This window comes from Corvus brachyrhynchos, unplaced genomic scaffold, assembly GCF_000691975.1.
Source record: "Corvus brachyrhynchos isolate BGI_N302 unplaced genomic scaffold, ASM69197v1 scaffold53, whole genome shotgun sequence".
NCBI lineage: Eukaryota > Metazoa > Chordata > Aves > Passeriformes > Corvidae > Corvus > Corvus brachyrhynchos.
Genome location: NW_008237681.1, coordinates 6418032 through 6438395, shown reverse-complemented (window position 1 = coordinate 6438395; position 20364 = coordinate 6418032). Strand labels below are relative to the sequence as shown.

The 20364-nt window shown below is 36.6% G+C and overlaps 1 protein-coding gene across 4 annotated transcripts in view; it reads right to left on the bottom strand.

Moving 5' to 3' along the window:
• Positions 1 to 20364, bottom strand: part of ANKRD28 (ankyrin repeat domain 28) — a 94916-nt gene that overhangs the window by 36963 nt on the left and 37589 nt on the right. For all 4 annotated transcript variants that reach the window (XR_001861332.1, XM_017732151.1, XM_017732152.1 and 1 more), the window contains exons 3-6: positions 15711 to 15789; positions 5428 to 5498; positions 2369 to 2569; positions 1632 to 1719 (exon numbers count right to left, since the gene is read on the bottom strand). Coding sequence is in view for 3 of the 4 variants with exons in the window: in XM_017732151.1 (XP_017587640.1) it covers positions 1632 to 1719; positions 2369 to 2569; positions 5428 to 5498; positions 15711 to 15789 (439 nt within the window). In the remaining variant the exon portion in view is untranslated. The remainder of the gene's footprint in view (positions 1 to 1631; positions 1720 to 2368; positions 2570 to 5427; positions 5499 to 15710; positions 15790 to 20364) is intronic.

Sequence of the window (20364 nt, the reverse complement as noted above, 5' to 3'; positions counted from 1 at the left end):
GAAAGAGAAATGCAAACATGGTACTCATCTTCTGACCCAAATACAGTGGAGATCAGAATGAAAACAAGCCCTACATGAGAGACAGAAGTACAAAAGATATTGAAAGCAGTGACAGGAATAGAGACAGTGAAGAGAACAGTGGCAGAAAAAAGTTTAAAGAGAAGATAAAAAACAAAAAAAACCACCCTGACCTGCACTGAAAAGGCAAGCAGCAATCAGTGGAAGATTCTCAGAGAGAAGAGCAAGGTACTTGACGTGAGAAGTGCTGCAGAGACATCCCAGTGCACCAATGAGGGCAACACCAGCACACAGGAATGTAAGTCCATTTGAGTCGCAGCTTTGCAGCTGGACAGCAATGGAGCCGGGTGAAAAGCAGGAAGGAAGCGAAAACAATGGATATAACCCTAGAAAGTTATTTATAGTAGAGTGACAAAAAGCATAACTTTTTTATTTTATGATCAGTTTTACATGGTGGAAAGCTTTTAAGGTGTTCTCCAAACAACTGGAGCAATGTACAATGGCTCTAAATTGTGAGAGAGAATGTAATTTTTTTTTTTTTTTTACTTTGATTGAAGACTTTCAAAAGCTTTTTCTTCTCTGTTGTCTATAAGGATATTTAGGTAGATCAACATCAGTTAAATTACATTTTTCGTGCCCATAGACTGTTCATTAAGAGAGTTTCCTGTCAATGGTCTACAAAACAGCACTGATTAAAATTGGAATAAATGTAGCTTATCTGAAAAACTGAAGACTTTTCTCTCATCAAGGTATGCACAAGCCAGAGGTCTCTGGCCTCTCATTGACACTTGTCAGTTTGCTGACATTTCATGCACCAATTTCATTCAACAAAATTTTGCAAATAACCACCTTCAGTAAGGTGGCTGGACAGATTGTCACAGACATTGCTTTGCAGATGTAAGTACATTAAAAAACACTAATGCAAAATATTGCAAAGAACATTAGATCAATAATGAAGATTGTTCTTTAACTTCTGAGGTTTCAAGCACTGGTATCGGTACCTGAAGTGCAATCTCATCCAGCTTCAAATATTAAATTAAGAACATTATGCTGTGATGATCACTTCATAATTCAATGGCACATTCAATTCTTTTCAAGTCTGATAAAAGGCAAGGAAGAACATTACTCTGACAGTATTGCCAGGGCATTGATCAAGACCATAAGAACAATAATTATCCTCTCCTGGAATAAGAATGGCAAGGCAAGAATTTGTCGTTTCAGAGATGAAATATTCTTTGAAAATACAATCCCTGAGGATGCTGTAATGATCCTCTGTTTCAGGTGCCCCTTGTATTAACTGCTTACTTTTTGTTTAGCATTACTGCAAAATTTTTCCACCTGTGACTAGACTTGCTGACTGAAGAACATAGTTCCTCCTTTCTGAAGAATAAAACTACTTACCTTACTTTTCTTTTTCCAACAAATGGATTTTCCTCACCACAAAATACACATTTACAAGACAATTTGAACTATACTATTGATTTTTTTTGGCAGACACAGATAACCTAAATGCTTACAATGCAAATATTTTTCCTAGAAATATGTAAAACCACAAAACATGAGATGATTTTTCTTTATTACTACAGTATTAATCAACTGAAATATGTACATACCCATATATGCTGCCCAATGTATAGCTCGTCTGTCTTTCTTGTCAAATGCATTAATATTGGCCCCTCTAGACAACAGTAAGCTGACCATCTGAGATAAAGAAGAGAAATCTTCTATTCATAATGGAAAACTTTGCTTCAACCGAGAAAACCATAAAAGAAAACAAAAATTTATGCCTTTTCAGAGCATTTAAATGTGCTGGGTTTTGAATATTCTGTACGTTTGAAAAAAATGGCTGTCACAATGAACTGACTGTAAGGAACACAAAACTTGATGTCAACAACAACACTTCTCAGCTAAATATGGCAAAGCCATGAAATCTTTCAAATCTTCATGTTATTACTAAGGGACTACTGAGTCAGAGCTTAATACATATATTTCCTCCAAACTTCAGTGACAACATATTCTCTATGTTCACTATTTACTGAACAGAAAAATATCCTGTTTTTCCCATTCTAAATTTAGCTGTTACTAATTTAATTCCACTTAACTTGACAAATTTGCTTCTGTCGTAAGAAAAGTGAATACTGTAATAAACTTCCAATTAAATGAAGTAACATTTATTTTCCACAACCTTTCTGCACAGAAATGAATACAAAAAACAAATTCAAATACAAAATAGGCATTGGGGTTTTCTGAGGGAATTGGGGAGAAATGGTTTTAAACTCAAAAATGAAACATCAGAAATGTGAGGGACAGAATGATGAGTGGAAAACAAGTTAAGAAAATTAACTTTTACCTCAACGTGTCCACTGAAGGCTGCATGATGCAATGCAGTTCTGCCTGCTCGATCAGACACATTTACATTGCTTAGGAGAGGCACCAAAGCTTCAGCACACTTCACAGCTTTGTTTGCAGCTGCTATATGGAGGGGTGTCTGCCAGTTTTTATCACGAGCATTGACATCTGCTGAATGCTTTAACAACACCTGAACAGCATCCTGAAAGCATTTACAAAAAAACCAAGCCACTTAGTAAAGATCTCAAATGACAGCCTTGGATTTAAGGACAGTACAGTGGAAAACAACTCTTTACAATTTGTTCATTTGCAAACATAATCTTTGGGACACTTTGGGATTTGTACTTCATCATAAATCCAGACTTGGGGATGTTCTCAAGGACATGAATGATTTAACCAAACCAACCATTTCCAGGTCTTTAATCTAGTTCCTTAAGCCACATGGAAAATTGTTTTGTCATCACAACTGATTTCCAAAGTTTAATTAACCACCCTAGGATTTCTTCCATTAGTAGATTCCCTAGCCAAGGATTAGTGAAGTACTATGAACTTATAATGAATTTTCATCTATCTGCCAAGCAAAATTTTTCAACTGACCAAGTCTACAAATGGCAAAACTCAAGATGAATAAATGCACATTTAGAGAACCACAGATAAAACAGTGCACGGTCACAAGAAGTTTCAACATACACTGTTGCAAAACTCATGAAAACCGTTTCAAAATATTCCACTGAACTCCATCTCTCAAATGATTATTCATTTCCTTTTGTTACAAGCTGTGAAAATCTGACAAATAAGACTGTAATTCTTACAGCAAGATAAACAAATCCCATTAAAATATGCGCACGCAATTGGAATGCATAAAAAAATAAACGTGTTGGTAGTATCAACATGATGATAAATATTGCATTTTGCATCAGCTGTGTGACCTTCCCACGATTCACTAATTGCTTTTGGCGACTGCCAACTCAGTCACTGAGCATACAAATAATTGATTACCACTTTGAACTTAAAACATGTTACCACAAGTTGTTACTAGAGCTTTTGAATTACACTGTGGTACAATAGTAAAGTACTATTCTCAGCTGTGAGCAGAATGCTAACTCAGTATTGATCCTATTTATATTAGAATAAATCATATTTAAAATGTTTAAATTTCTTGTACTTTCCATAAAAAATTACATAGGAACAAACACAAAAGTGAAAATACTGCATCACAGGCTTGTAATTGAATAAGAAAATTGAATAGGTCTTCTTCTCTCTGAGAAACTGAAGTAGATTTAGTACTTTAAAAAACTAATTATATTTTAACTCTTGTATTTTTAACCCAAATAGTAAGAAATATCATATCAGAACAAGGAAATTTTAGAACAGCTATTACCTTTTTTGCAGAAGGAAGCACCATAACATTAGTATAAAAATAATGAATCTCATTTTTATGTGCGTATGCATTAATGAATTTCATGACTGAATCTACTTAGGGTTTGGTTTTTTTTTTAATTTGCAACAGGCACACACAAATAAAAATGTGACTGTCTTGACATGAAGCTGCCTGAACTTGTGCAGCTGACAGCTAAATCCATAACTCCAGCTATTTTTTAAGTTTCAGTGTCCTTGTTTAATTGCAGCTGTCCTTACTTCAAGAGTCCAGAAGTTTTAATGAAATCATTATCAAGTATTTTTATTACAGCTTTTTATCCAGTGCCCCAAACCCATATAGGTCTGTCAGCTAGAATACAGTGCTTACACATATCAACCATGTATATGGGCTCCCACGATTCACTGTGTTTATAAATAGAGAATTCTGACAAGCGTCTACCAAACATCTGACTGGTTTACTTGTCTTGTTTGCCTTTGATTAATATTTTGTTTAAAATCTTCCATATTTAAAAATAACTATGGCCGTGGCTGAATTTCTTGAAGTTATCATTTAAACCCAGTTTGTTTGCAGCACTCCTCTGCCTCTGCAAGCATTACTGATGTGGAGAGCTTTTATTGTTCCTCAGCTCTGAAGAACGCAGCATTTGGTGCTTCGGTCAGCTCCCAAAGGAACAGCCTAAAAATATCCCAAGAACAAACAGCATTTGGGAATAAGGCGCCCTTGAAGATTCATTTTCAAATGCTGTTTTTTTGAATAACATGATCTCTACATAACTTTGCTATTAATGCTAGTGACAAAATACTGCAATTTATCCAGGGAATTCAAAAGCAAAAACTGAAACAAGGCTTATTTAGACAGCTCATGGATCAAATGCTTGAAGCTCAATGCTTGTCAAAACTAAAATATTCAATTCTATCTTCCCAAACAAAAATTTACTAATAAAAAACCTTTATTTGAGACGTACTGAAATGAGCATCAATTTGATTCAGGCTCTCAAAGGAGATGGTTTTGCATAAACTCTTCCACATAACAAGCTCAGCATTTCCCTGTTTGTTTTGATCTTCTACAGGCATTTAAATTTTTTATTAGGACAACCACCACAGAGAAACAATAACAAAGTGATTTCTTGCATTATTATATTCTCACAACTGTATAACTGGAAGACTTCGAGAAACAGTCTACATTCCACTTAAAATTTTTAAAGTGATATTCAATACTATTAATTAATCACTTTTTTAAAAAGACACTGGCAAGCCTTTATAGAACCTTTTATTTCTTCAATGCCTGAACAGATAAGCATGTAAAAAAATAAAGAAATGCAAAGAACATGCTGTAAAAGTTGTTCTAAATCTTAATTCATCTGTACTTCCCTCCTGCTGAGCCATTCTGGTTACCCTAGGAGAAGTAAACTGGACTTGAGGACGCTGCACGCAGAGTCCTCTGCTAGGGTAGTCACAGAGAGCAAAGCTGAGAACTCAAAGTTTATAGCTGTCCTCCTTTCTTAGTGCTCAAGCAAGAGATATACATATATATATACCCTCAACAGGCCAAACCGCTGCAAAAATGTTCTGCAATTCCAAACATTTGGAGTAGCTTCACATTTTAAAAAATGAACAATGGGCAGAAGGTAATTTGAGATGTCTTGTTTTAACACAAAGTAGTCAAAAAGAGCAACATACCTCACTACAAGATGCTACAGCTCTATGTAAAGGAGTCAACCATTTGCTGTCTTTGGCATTAACTCTAGCTCCTGTAACAAAAAATAAAAAGAACAGAAATTTAAAATATATTTACAAATTGACTGAAATATTTTCAAGAACAGAGATAGAACTACTGGAAATTACTTATTCTAGGCATTTCTTTGCATTTTTCATGCAAAAAAATGAAAAGGAATCTTTTCTCCAGCTGAAGCCAACTCTTTGAGGAAATACTTTTAAGACTTCACCAATAATACTCTTCCACATCAAAATATACTTTTACACTAGGTCATCCTCTATAATCTTTTGCACTTCCAAAGCCACATAGAAGGCTGCTGTGTAAGAAAGACGAATTCCTTGCCTTCATACAGCAATAAAAGTCTCATAGTTTCCCACTATACTTGAAATTCTCCATTAAAATATAGAAAGACGCTGCATTTACTCCCCATGCCTCCAGTTGCCTTGTGGTTGCCATATCTGATGGACAGGTATATAGAATGAGGATGATTCTTCTACTGGGACTTAGTCTGGGAACAAATCTTCACTACTCTAGGAGGTCACCAAGCCCCACCCCCGCCAGGACCTCCTGGTCCTCCCTTCATGACAGCCACACCTCTCTACTTCTGAAAGCACACTCAAGGAACAGCTGTCCCTGTCCCCAGGAAATAAAGCTGCACAAACATCTCTAAGGGACACAAGCCTGGGTTTGGATTTTAATTATTTCCTTAATGATAAAAGGAAAGAAGGGTTTGGGAACTTCTTTCCCCTGAAGGAAGCAGCTGAACTACATTTTAACTTCCAGTGAACTCCAACAAACAAGAAAACTTAATGATTAAGGTTAATAACTTAATCTCTTACTGATACACACACATATATAACCTCGTAGGATGTTTATACCCTGATTGGAAATTTATCCATCTTTATTTTGAAACTTCTGAGATTTTACAGGGATAGCTTAGACAAAATCTTACATTCCAAGAATCTTACATTCTTGGAAATACTGTTGGAAAGAACAGTAACATTAATGCTGATTAACTGCTCAGGCTAAACATAATACTGGTATGTCAGAACCCACTGCAGTTTTTTCTATGCAAAGAACAGAAAAGGCTGGAAGGCCAGTAAGAAACAAGATGCCAAAAGCTTGGCAGGTCAAGTCAGGATACTCAACTGAGAAACAGGGTATTTTGATCCAAGGCCTGCACCCACAAAGAAGTCTCTCCCAGTCCACCTGATCAAGAAACATAGCATTGTGTACAAAATCATGGTTGTATATACTAAGCAAACCAAATATCTGAAGTCAATTCTCTTGAGTTCTGAATCAATCAGTGCCTTTCAGTCATAAGAACAGAACACGGAAGCTGATGCAGGATCCAAATTTACAGTTTCATCCAGGTCTTCCAGGCATTGGACAGAGACTGAGGTCTAACTGCTGGCTGCAATTTCAGGGATTTCCATCTTCCCTTATCTAAATTTCAGAATAGGATGTCATCCTATTTTCCAAAGTGCAAAAGTTTTTGAAAAATAAGGCTAATAAATAGGGAAGAAAAAGTCCAAGTCCACTTGAAGAAAACCCCTGTAATCTAAAAGAAATTTAAGAGACACTGCAAGTATCTGTTTTTGTCAAACATCCTAAGGACCCAGCGGTGCACTGCACCACATCATGTGCCATAGTGTACTGTACTATATCAAGTCTTGCACAGAACTCCAGCAAAGAAAGAATTTGAGTATTCTAAAAGTCACTAGAAATCCTTCCCAAAAGACAGTAAGTGATGAATGACATCACAAATATAATGAAGTAATGATTGGTAAGTGATAATGTAATCAATATATTTCAAAAGTATCTGTAATTCTTGATTATATTCCAGGTAATTGTTGGCCACATCTTGTTTTTAGCAGATGAGAAAAGCAAGAGCCAAAATCATACTCCAAGCTCCACCTGACTTCACATCTAGCCAACAAACAAGGAATAAAGACTTTCATAGTCTGATTTCTATCTCTTACTCTAGGACACAAATGTCTTTAAAGCATTTGAAAGAACTTGAGTGAGTTAGAAAGTCATTAATTACCATCCTGATTTTCCTGAGGAAAATGCATTTGCAAGACTTGGGGTCAGGTCAGAACCATCCAGGTAATGAAGCCCAAGACAGGAAAGGAAACGTGCCCACCAGAAGTGGAGAAATGCACATTTCCACTCCAAAACAGCTGCAGTTACCTAAGCTCTAGCTCTAAGTGAAAATGTGCTTAGAGGCCAAGCAGCGTTTCTGTGTTAAGGTTTTACTGACATTTCTGGTACTTTTAACACGGCCTAAAAACTATACCAGAAGAGAGAAGAAATAAATATGAAAAGATACTATACAAAAGGCTTTCACAATGATAAGTTAACCACACTTGCTAAGACTAAAAGAAAAGAGTATGTGAAAGTAAGAAAGAAAATCAGCATTAGCCAGAGAAATGTCTAAGGAAATTTGAAGTGATAGCTAAAAGGAATATGGTCCTCTCAAAAGAACAAAAATAACAGCAATATATGCCCCCCATTCCATAAGTCACCTTCCACCCAAAGAAACAAGGAAGCCTAGGTCTAGCACATTAAAACAGTCTCATGTACAGATACTAAATTAAGTTAACTTTTCAAATACACAAAGAATTGTAGATTCTCAGACACGGGAAAAGCCAAAGTTGACTTTGGTAACAAATCTGAATCTCTGATGGACTTACTTAAGAAAGAACCACCAAGCTTGTTTTTTCCTTCCACAACAAAAACTGTTTAAAAAGTTGCATATTTTCTATATTGAAAGACAAAGTTTTTAAGCAATAATCAGAATAAATGTACTAACAAAAACACACATGCATTTTTGATGTGGGAATTGGGCGATCTACAGCTCTAGAGACATTAAACAAAATAACATTTTTAAATTAATAGAGAGATACTTTGCCCTTAAATTTCTCCAAGAAGCCATGCTGCCAAGAATCATTTAAATTTCATAAAGGAGCTTCTCCAAACAGCCTTGCATCTGAGGACATAATTCTCCTCTCGGCTGCTCTTTACTGCCTAGTACATGATTTGGGGAAAATGTCACTGTTCCTCCCTGACCCTTCATGGGCTTCCTCAAACCTATCACAGTCCTACCATGCAACAGTGAGGGAGTTTACAGCCTTGATCATCTGAGGAAAAGCTCTACTCCATACCACTGCAAATAAATGTTATAAAATTGTATTACACCTCTACCAAATAACTTTTGCTTTAAGATATTGCTTCACAGTTTGCTGAAAGACAGTCTGAACACATGCATGTGTATAACCTACTGCACAGGACTGCCATATGCAATATTATCCCTGTGAAGCTCAACCTGCTGACATGTTAACCAGGGCATTTCTCACATTTCAAATGCCAGCTATGAGCAGTTTGCGTTTTCAAAGCACAGTACAGTGTATCTTAATCCCCACTGTGCAAAACAAAAAAAAAAACCAAAACAAAAAACAACCCAAGCAAACTGCTCTTCTCCCCCCTCCCTGCCTCTGTCCCTTGGATCTTCCAGACTTCAAGGGCCTGGTCTTAACATGTTTATTAGAACTTCTCATTTGTTTACTATAAGATTTCTTACATTTCAATTATTTTAATGCCGTAGAGTTTGCAGGAAAAGGATTAAGGGGCTTGTCAGAGAGAGCAGTCACAATGCTGGAACACAAATAGTCAACCTGAACTTAAGAACCAATCATGTAAATGACCCTCTCCTAAAACATCACCTTCCAAACAAAGCAAATTATTCTTCCATGTTGGTGCAGTAAGCCAAAATATTAAACAAGATCACCCCTTTCATCACTAATTTTGCTAGTACAGCCCAGTAAGTTTACACATCTAAGTAAATATAAAAGCAGGACTTTTGCTCTGCAAAACATGGGGTTGGGGGAGGGAATGAGAGAGAAGTATTACATAATTTTCTTCCCTTGTCCCTGAATCTTACATTTCATCTTGCCAAGTTGTACTCACAAGACTGACAATTAGAAAGACGTTTTATTTAATAAAGTATAGAAACTACTGAAAAGCTTCGTGATGCTTACTTCTAGCAAACTTATGTTTCAACAGACACATTTTCCAGCTGAATACGTGCACTGATTTACAGAATGATCCTGGGGGGTTTAATTCTACCAGTCCACGTGTGGCAATTGCACATTTAAATGTGCTATTAGCCACCAATTCCTGAAACATACGTTTCTACATACTTCTTGGTGTCCATATCCTTACATTCCAGTAAGAGCTAGCATCTCAACCATCTCTTAGAAAGACAGACAAGGAACGACTGAGCAGGAAATGCTGCAAGGGGCAACCACACATCTCTTCCTTCACCCATAAACTGCCACACAACTCTTAACACTGCCCTGTGTCTCACACCACCTCTGTGTTCCGCTCACAAAAACTCTTGCTGTTACACTCCTCCCCTGCTCCTCTGCACCAGAACTCTTCCTATTTGGAAATGTCCTCAGAAGACTAATGAATGCAGTGGCTGAATTACTTATGTGTCACTAGTTGGAAATAGATTAAAAAATACAACAGAACTGACAAGATATTTTCATCTTTGCTCACAGTACTGACTTAAGTAGTCAATTGCCTTCCACTGTTCTGTTTGCAGTCTGTATTTTTAGATTCTCAAGGATCGTATTTTCCTTTGTTATTGTACAAGATGTGCTAGTGACTGAGCAATATCATAACATAAGCAAAGAAAGCAAAAGTGTTTTCATTCAGTTATGCAATACAGACACCCAATGTTCAGTATCTGAAGCTCTGAAATGTCTATTTAGGAAGAAAAGATGTAAATAAGATCTTTATAGAGTGCATTTAAGAAAGTAACAAACTTTGTCTTAAAAACAAGTATACTGTAATAATTTTAGGAATTATCTTGGAGAAGTTAGGAACATCTCAGGTGTAAATCCCTGAGAGTAACCACTAGTCCTACTGTAATTAAATTCTATTTAATTATTTTCCTGACAGGTAGTAATACGTTCAGAAGTTCTTCCTTTTGAATGATTCACTTTTTTATCTAGAGACCTTGGAAGTACTCAAACTGGCAAGCAGAAATTCTCAGACTCTACTGAAGAATAAATAGAGAAGAAAACATTTCCTTAGATAGAAAAATATGCAAACAGTCAGGAGGAGACACAGAAGTTTTTAAAGCAAAAGAAGATTTGAGATATGAATTGGAATAACGAGTAATAGAAATTGGGTGTAATTTCCTATTGAAAACTTGGATACATGGAAAACCATTGCTGCAAAAATAATGAGTAAGACCTTATGGAGAGAAAGCCTCTTGCTATTTCAAAGCTAAATGCATAGCAGAAGATCTACAGCATAGTGAAAAAATCTAAGAGGAACAGGTCTGGAACCTTTTGTCAAGACAAAATGATACTTCAAGAACAGTTTTTATTTTTGTTCCTTAAGAAACAAACAAACAAAACCCCTCCCAAACCCCAAAACAACCCCACAAAACAAAAACCAAAAGCACATGGAGATACACTGGCCACAAAAGGGAGGAAATCCACAATCAAGTCAAACCGATCCTTCCAGGATTTTACTGATTTGTCAGTATAAGCCAATTTCCTTTTAGAATGTCATAGTTTCTGCTGCTTCTCAGCTGCCATCCCCTTGAGCTTCAGCGAGCAACATGAGGTTCTCTGACTCAAGCTACTGAGAAATTCTATCTTCTCCTGAGTCAGCTTAATTTTCTCTCCCAAAGAACATCAGAGCTACTTTCTCCACAGCAACTGACTTTTACTGCTGCCAGGGGGAAGTTAGGCCAGTTTGAAAAACATCAGCCAACATCGCTGTCAAAAGAAGAGGAAGAGGTCGAAAGATCCAGTCAGTGTCAAAGGGGCCCCTGTGAAACGCCTTCAGTGCGTGGGTACATCTGCAATCCAAACAAAGGGAGCTTCATTCGGCTGGGGCTGAGATAGCAAGAGCCTTTCAACAGCTGAGCTGTGTGACTGTCATTGCATGGATCTCTAATACTCACAGGGATTCATAATTAGATGGAAGAAATACAGGTAGAGCAGTGTAACACTGAAGGGTCTTTACTGGCTTCCAAAATCTGTTATTACTGTAATGGTAGCTTTCCAGCATCAGCATAATTCTTACATTTTTCAGCTGACCCAGAGGAAACAAAAACTCGGGGGCTGCCAAACCTTAATGAGATTGAGTTTGGCCATACTCATGTAACACTGAGCTTCATGCAGAGAAAATACTGGGTTAAGCAAACATCAATGTGTTGTGTTAGTATTTAAGTATCAATGCAATATAGTAACCAAATCTATTCAGAAGAAAACAACCAACAATTCAAATGTTGATTTTTGTGGATTACATTGATTTCAGTGAACGCAATAATCATCTGCATGTTAATTTTAGAAAATAAGTGGAAAAAGTTAGTAATCAAAAGAACACATTCTGTGATCACACTCATCTGTTCTGCTTTTCATGTGACACTTCCTGGCACAGTAGACTCTGATGGTATTAAAAATCATGGGACAACTGGACAGAATGATTCTTTTATAAAGCAAGAAGCCTCACCAGAACACTTCATTTGCAGGACTTAAAGAAGAGTTTGATTTTTTAAATCAGGACTTCTTGGAAAGAAGAAAAAGCTGGACATTCAGTTAATTGAGACTTTATTATACTTTTCTACTTCTCAGTAGTTTCCCATTGTTTACACTCTTAAAGTCAGTGCAATTATGCAAAGTAGACAGATGTATTTGTGCATGAGGATGCAGAGCTGTACAAAGGTCATAAAAAGAACAACTGTGATGAGTGTTACTACTCTTCCCAGAGTAATACAAAAAGGAAAAGGCTTCTAAAATTATGATTCTCGAGTGACTAAAATATAAACTTCTGTTCTATCCCCCTGGATGTTATAAATAATCTTCATGCCTCCTCTTTATTTACTGGTCACCTCCCTACACAACAAATCTAGGAATGCTAATTGCTTATCAAGCTACAATCCAGCAGTGAGAGATGATTTGAAAATTTAGACTTCCACAGACCACAGTGGTATGAAAAATCTGTTGGTAAGACATTCACATCTGCAGGGGACAAGTTTATTAGTGTTCAGTCTTGAAATAAAAAACAAAAAGGCAATCTAAATGTCCAGGCCCAAACTGGGTAAAGCAATTTTCTTTGATGTTTGGAGCCTGTATCCAAACCACCACCTTCAGATCCCTTGTCCAGGTGAAAAGACAATGGGAAAGGTCACAGAGCAACCTTAGGATTTAAGGAAAATATCTCAAGAATTCAACAACCAAGTAAGAATGCTCTAAAGACTGAAAACTTACTCCAAAAAAGTCAGCAAAAAGGCTCAATCAGTTTTATCTTCAGCATGTGCAATATGGGTTACTTAGGTCTATAGCAAAGTAATATAAAGACATTGTGACTGCAACATATGATCCACAATACATATTTGAAAGCAATGTGGATCCCCTGGAGCAGGATGAAAAAGACATTCCAGTCAAATTAAAAAACCCTATGTGTAAGTAGTGTATAATAACACTTTAAGAATAGAGAATAATGAGAAAGAATCAAGTAAGAGCCACTGAATAGTGGAAAGATTAATAGTGACTTCAATAATTTTGAGGTCCAGTTTGAAGAAGGAATAAAAACATCAAAGGAAACAGTCTTTGTAGAATAGTTTGCACAGCAGAAAAACTGTAAAGTGGTTCCTAGTAACATCCCAGCAAAGCTATGTTAGAGGACATTACAAGTTGCAAAGACAAGCTTTCACAAGGTGAGAAATGCTAGGATGAAAGCAGTCTATACTTCATTCAATTCCTTGTGCAGGTATGTTACAATAGGTCAGTTAAAGTCACATACACAATTTTTACATGCAAATTTACTGCAGAGGAGATGGTTGCACAGAAATGCTATTTATTCAACAAACCACTTTCCTCAATTTTAAAAAAGAGGTCTTACAACACAACAGTTTTCAAGCCTTGCTGTGGTAATAGATGTTCTTTATTTGCTCCCTAATGCTCATCTATTAGTATGTAACATTATACATCTGTCTCAAAGGAGAGATTTGATTTCCAGCTGAAACACAACAGATGAATTTTCCTTATCTTTATGAAATGGAGAGGATAAATATATGAAATGGAGAGGATAAATATACTTAACCTCTGTTCCCCATCTTTCAATTAAGAGAGCTAAAAGACAAATCATAGCTTGTGCATTTTTAGACACTTAGACCTGATTTCTCTGAGAAGCAGCTGGCTCAGCACTTCTGATACAGCTGAGTGCTCACACTTCACCAACCACAAAGATTTCAAATCCAGCATCCAGAAATGAAGAAGACTAAATTGGTGACTGCCTAAAACTACTGCTTGCAGGCAGGTAATACAGATTTGTGCCCAAGTACAGCATAGCCTCGCAAACTGAACAGCCTGAACACTCAGACATCACTTTCATCCTGCAACTGATGTCCCTCTTCACTCAATTACAAATGTGTCAACAACTCACACCTACCTGTGCATCCCTCACTGTACCACCCTGGTTCACTCCCAGTGCAGCCTCTTCCTAGGACTTTCAGGAGGCTGTGCCTCTCCAGCAAGGCACAACATGGTACTGAAGTCCAGAGCACAGCATGTGAGCACAGCAAGGTTGGACTGACATTGCCACAGCTTTCAAATCTTTGGATTTGCAGCTATCCAATGCATTGTTTTGCTGTAAGCAAATCTTGATTTTAATTAAAAAAATGCTGTCTGGGACATATCAATGTCTCACATCATCCCTGAACAATCTGCAGACACTGCAGCACCCACAAGCTCTCCATGCAACTGCTCCATTTTGGATTATTTGTACAGCCCTAATTCTTACCTCCCTTCTTTGTTCTCCATTTTTCCTTATACTTAAACCCATGCCATGTGCCCAAATAGCAGGACTAATACTACTTCTCCTACCACTGCCCACCAGTCAGGGTCTTGTTTCATTCCCACCTAAACTAGAATTTCCCTTCTTTATAAGGCCTATGCCTGAGAGAGGGGTATATTGTTCTATGACAGTTCTGGTAAATGGACTGTGCTCATCCAAACCACTGAAGATTCACTCTCAGAAGTAGCTGACTACAACTTTGCAAAGTTTGTAACATTGTTAGTTGTTGAAAAGGGTCACTATATATTTTCAAGAATCATCAGAACTTGCCTTTCTTCTTGTTAGGGAAAAACAGCACTTTTTTAGATTTTCAAACCTTGCGCCTCTTCAAAAGTGAACTTTTTTGAACAAAATGTCACTATAGAGTATGTTCATAAGATAGCTATATTAATTAATATCACATCATGTATATTTATGATATGTATATATAATTAAAGAGAGTATAACTAATATATATAATGAAAATATTACATCATCCTAAAATTATAACAAATTAAATTATGCCTAGCAATTTCAGTTGAAGGTCTGGAAGCAACTCCTACAATCCTAAAAGTGGCATGTCCTTAAAGCAGAATTTGTTATAAAGGGTTGATGGGGTAGTGGAAGTAGCCAGCTTTGCACAGGTAAGGTGTGCAATTAAGCAGACTGGAGATTAAAGTAGTTCTGTGGGACTGCTTCAGTTTCATCCTTCTATATAAGCTTAAAGCTCTGTATTATGGATTCAGCTGCAAGCTACCTGTCTGTCCAAGATCAAAGACAATCAATTCAGTCCTTCAGTCATGACGTTCTTCTTCAGGTTTTTGGTTTAGTTTCTTGGTTTTTTTTTTTTTTTTAAAAACCCCAAAGTATACTGTTTTACAGAAATTGGAATTTTTCTTAGTACAAATAAATAGGGAAAAAAGATGAGATTTCAACATTTTCAGCTGGTCCTAATCATATTCTGTGCATTTAAGCCAACAGGCAAAGATACTTAAAATAATACAACCAACTCTGGATGTCATCTTCTACATTCAAATGTAATTGCATTTCTGAAGGGCATTTCAGAATGACAGCAATGCTGCTAACATCTACCTATAACATACACACTACTACTTCTTTAAACTAGTGTTGAACTATTGAAAGCTGATCAAGCTACAAATAAAAATAGCTACAACTGAGAAAGCTTTCTACAAAGAAATATTTTAGAGCACAACTACACAGTATTGTAACACTAATAAGTCTGGAACCCGAAATTTCAGTACAAGCATCTTTACTTTCAAGTACATTAAATGTCTCAATAAAAGCTACACAAACTAAGATGTACATAAATACTTCTTTGGATGCGCATAGTTATTTGTTTTCCATTAACAGGAACAGAACATACCAGATAAAATAAGTAGTTCAATAATTTCTGCATCTCCCAGATAGGCAGCAGCATGTAAAGGGGTCCTTTTCTCATTATCCTGTGGTAAGAGGGGGGAAAAAAGGTTTTATTTAAAATAAAAAAAAGTATGGTTTAGCATTTTGTATGTTATGAAAAACACTGCATAAAAGTTCATCTTCCAAATACTGTACATTTTATATTTTTAAAAAAAGCATAATTACTCTAAAGACATCAGTCACATTTACTAGGACTAATTACTCTAAAGACATCAGTCACATTTACTAGCACAAGCATGCTTCTCCCTAAGGAGCTCTTAACACCTACACAGTCAACCCCTGTTTTCCTGACGCACACAGGATGCTCATCACATCTTTAGATTAATCCACCAGTCATAAATCACCATTCACTTGTCTCCAGAGACAAGAACTCGAGTCTGTCCTACACAGTTAGAAACTGTGTTATTGTCATATGCAACAATTAGCGAGAAACATTTTCTTTGTGAAGTTTAAAGCAATTTCAGAAGTTATTATTTTAACAGAAAATAGAAAAGAAGCTATAGTGGAATCCAATTTCAACTCTTTCATTTACTGTAAACAAGTGAAGAAAAGATAGAGGTGAAATTTATTTTGCAAAAAACCCACTCTGCAAGTAACACCCAGTACTTTTAATTAGTTCAAGCTGATCTAAGGTCTTTCTGAAGGTAAGAGATCCTATTTATCAATGCACAATATATACCAATGAAGATTCTCTTTTGAAAGGTTAACAAAAAACATCTCTCAACTCTTTCAGGATGAGTGCCAATTTCCCTGCACCAGTATACAGCTAAATCAGAAAAATAAGATCACATCACAGTGGGTGATAAAAATGAACAAGAACCAACCAGTTTGCTCTCTGAGGGAAGGCCGGTGAGAAATCAGAAAAGAGACAGATAATCAGTCAGCATCCTGGTTCTGGTCTAAGCTCTGCTTGGATGTCTGGATCTTTTTAGTAGAGTTTCAAATACACTGGGGGTGAGGGATCAAGATTGTATGCAGCAAGAAATTTTAAGTGACAAGGTATTTCTATTAATTCAACAGTTGTGTCACGACTATCATAAAATTAACACACATTTTTTATTGACATTTTATTGTGAAAAGCATTCTTCTCCCTTGCTAGAGTAACCTTATTTAGTGAATCCTGACTCAAGAGCTAGCATCACAGAAGAATAAAATTAGAGTTCATGGCAGGAAAAATCTTATAGCAAAACTGGAGCTGAGACCCAAGAAGTTCTTCTAAAACTTAAAGGACAACTTCAGAATTCAGAACATTTGAACCACCCCCTCTAAGAAAACACCACCACACACACAACCCCTTGCCCCAACCAACCTACTCCCTGTTTAGTCCCTGCTCAGAAAAAGTCAAAGCTACACAGTTCACCATATTAGCAGGGTTTCCGAACAAAATTTTTTGAATTACACGCAAGAAATTCCAAACTGAGCAGTGCAAACCTGACACTGATGCACCCGAAGGAATCAATGCTACACTTTTCACTAACACCACATAGTATCTCACCAATTTCTTGCCAGGATGTCTCAAATGCAGCTTACACATCTAGGATAATAAAAGACAGGCCCCTGGCACCAAGGACTTGCTATCCTGAAAAAAAAAAATTAAAAAAAAAAAAAGGGGGGGGGGAGGGGGCGGGGAAGAAAAAGGAAAGGAAGAAGAAAAATACTAGAAGCACGAGGGAAAAAGAAAAGCAATACAAATATTAAACTTGCTTCTCCAGCTGAAAGACAGTAAAGACCAGCCAGCAATGAAAATCTGTTTTCATTCCTCCAGTACAGAGGACAGAACTCTGTAATGCTAAAGAGTGTATAAACTAGAGCTTAAGGAACACAATATGATAGTACCCTGTCTGCAATTTCATCATAGTATTAGAGAAAATAAGATGGGCCATGAGCACATTCTTCTGTAGAGACAGAATTTAGACAGGAACATGAGCAAAAACTGCGTTCCCCACTCAAAGGGCAAAACTGATTATTATAAAAAGGTTCCATCACACTTGTGTTGTTGGTAACTTTGTTATGTTTTGGGGTTTTTTTTTAACATCTCAGTAACACAGTAACTCAGTCCTATCAGTAACCAATGTGACAGAACGAATCAGAAATCTTTCAATAAAACAGTGGACAGAAGGGAGATCTTTATGTAGAAATACACTAATCACCAAGCCACAAATGTATTCCCCTGAAACATCCATGGTCCAAACTTCTGATGAATTTCAGACATATTTCTCAAAAAAATCCAACCTCTAGTAACAAAATTGTTGAGCATCCTGAAATCACCAAGATACAAACATAAAAGCAGCTTAAACACAAGAAACATTTCCACTCCACCACTCCTGTTTCCAAGCTGTGAGTTTCCAGTCATGCAAATATTTCAGTTTTGCTGCTCTTAAGCTGAGAAATTGAAAATACTCAAAGCCCAACTCCCACTTCTGCAGCAGGGAGTACAAACTGGGAGCATATGTATGCAGGAGGTTGGAGATGTCCCTGCTCTCTGCAGCACCAGGGCAGCACTGCTGGGGCACTCGGGGCTTGTCATTTTCTGGGTCAACTCCGGAGTTTGGTATTTCAACAATCCCAAGCCCCAGGGTATCTACCGACCACAAATATTCCACATGCTGAGGGTGCTTTGACAGAAGCCCTGGCCTTTCTTTCCCCTCCAGTTTCATAGCTGGCATTTTTTTGATGCTTCCAAACAATATTTTTAAAATTTAACTTGTCTGTGCAATAGTTTTTGGTTTTGTATTTAAAAACCTGGTTTTCAGAACTTGTTAAAAGAAGCAGACATGCTGCATTCAGCAACCTCTCATGAAGAAGTTTTTACTTCCACTAAAGGAAAATTCTCATTTTGCTCCATTTGAAGACTTACATTTAATTAATGAATTTTAATAAATGTTATCTGATTAAAATTAAAAATAATTCTGTGTTTTAAATGCTACTAAAGTACTGCTGAACAGATCAACTACTTTTTATTAAGAAAGAATAATTTGATGAACGACTTTCATCTGCAGATACAAACTGCTGCATATAAAGGACTACATTAAACAACAGTAAGATAGCTTTTAGCTTTAACAAAGAACTTTGGCAGCCGACATCTTACAGCACTGATATTACCATACTAATATAAATACTGGCTCTAACATTCTTCCTTTAATTTCATAAACTTAAATGACACTAAAAGAAAAGTTTCACTAGAGAAGGGATTTTGTACGTAATAGTCACTGTTACACAGAATGTAAAATCTAACACTGTTGGTACTATTTAATTCCAAGTATTGCAGTGTTGCAGCAATATTTGACAACACAGAAAAGCAAGTGTTGTGGCACCTACATTTTCCAGTTCAAAAACCTGCAAGGCAAATGGGACTATTACAGCTCTATATCAGCTGTAATGGTAGTAAGGAAAAAGATCACACTGATTGCATTAAGCAGGTTATACATGGTTGAAAGAGAACTTTCAACTTTTTTAAACTTGTTATTTCCAGTAGAAACAACAAAGGAATTTATATTCCCAACAAGAAACTTGCAAGTTTAATTCCAGATATTGGTCAATGCTGTCATTAAACTAAAAAGCAATAAAGGGGCTCAGTTCTTAAGGAATCAGTTTTCAGAATGATAGTTCCGAGTTACAAAAGCCCCAGCACCATATCTGTATGTACCTTTGGGCTGCATTACGTGAAAAACACATAATCCTGCCATTCCCAGTACTTCCATTTATCAAGTTTCACAAGCATTTAATCTACACAGGAGTTTGCATAAGATGGCAACACGCGAAATGCATAGGAGAAGGCCTTATGACCCTGCTAAAACCAAATTTGGAATAAAGTGACATGGATAGTGGCACTGTGAACTTCTTCATAAACTCTCCTAACCTAGAACAATGGTAATGCCACCTTTGTCTCTTTCGACCTAAACCAAAAGCTTTAATTGCTTCATTGTTTATTTAATGGATCAAAACTTCTACAATGGACAAAGCTATGCTAGTTTAAAGATACAGGTTTCAAACCTACCTCTTTTTAAAGTGTCCTTTGAGATAAAACAATTTATTCCTGGCTTGGGTTCTGTCTCAGTAATCGATTTAGAGCAACCACATACAACTACAGGGAGTTTTCAAGAACTAGATGACTTAAAGGCAGATCCCTTATCCCATGCATATCCAGTAAGACTGCCATAACCAGTCTATGACTTCCCCAAGAGTATATTAGAATACTTCAATTTGCCCTTCAAATAGTTCAACATCTACTGATCTGGAATCTTTGAGTTAAAGTATTTTTTGAAATAGACTGAATGCAACTTTCCCCTTCATAAAAACTCTATAGCCTATCTGCTCTTCAAAACCAAATTTTGCAATAACACTTTATACACTCTCATTATTTCATGATCACACTTACAAAATATCATTTAATAGGTGTTTTGTGCTGTAGGACTTGTCATCTGTCTGCTTCTAGTACCATCTGTTCCTGGTAGAAATCAATCCTAAATACACAATCACAAATCTTAAACGAGTTTCAATTCCAACATACCCTGCAGTAGCTTTAACAAACTTTTAACTGAAACTGGGTTTAAATGTAATTCTTAGTGGATTTTTCAGTTAGTTTGGAGAGACATGGC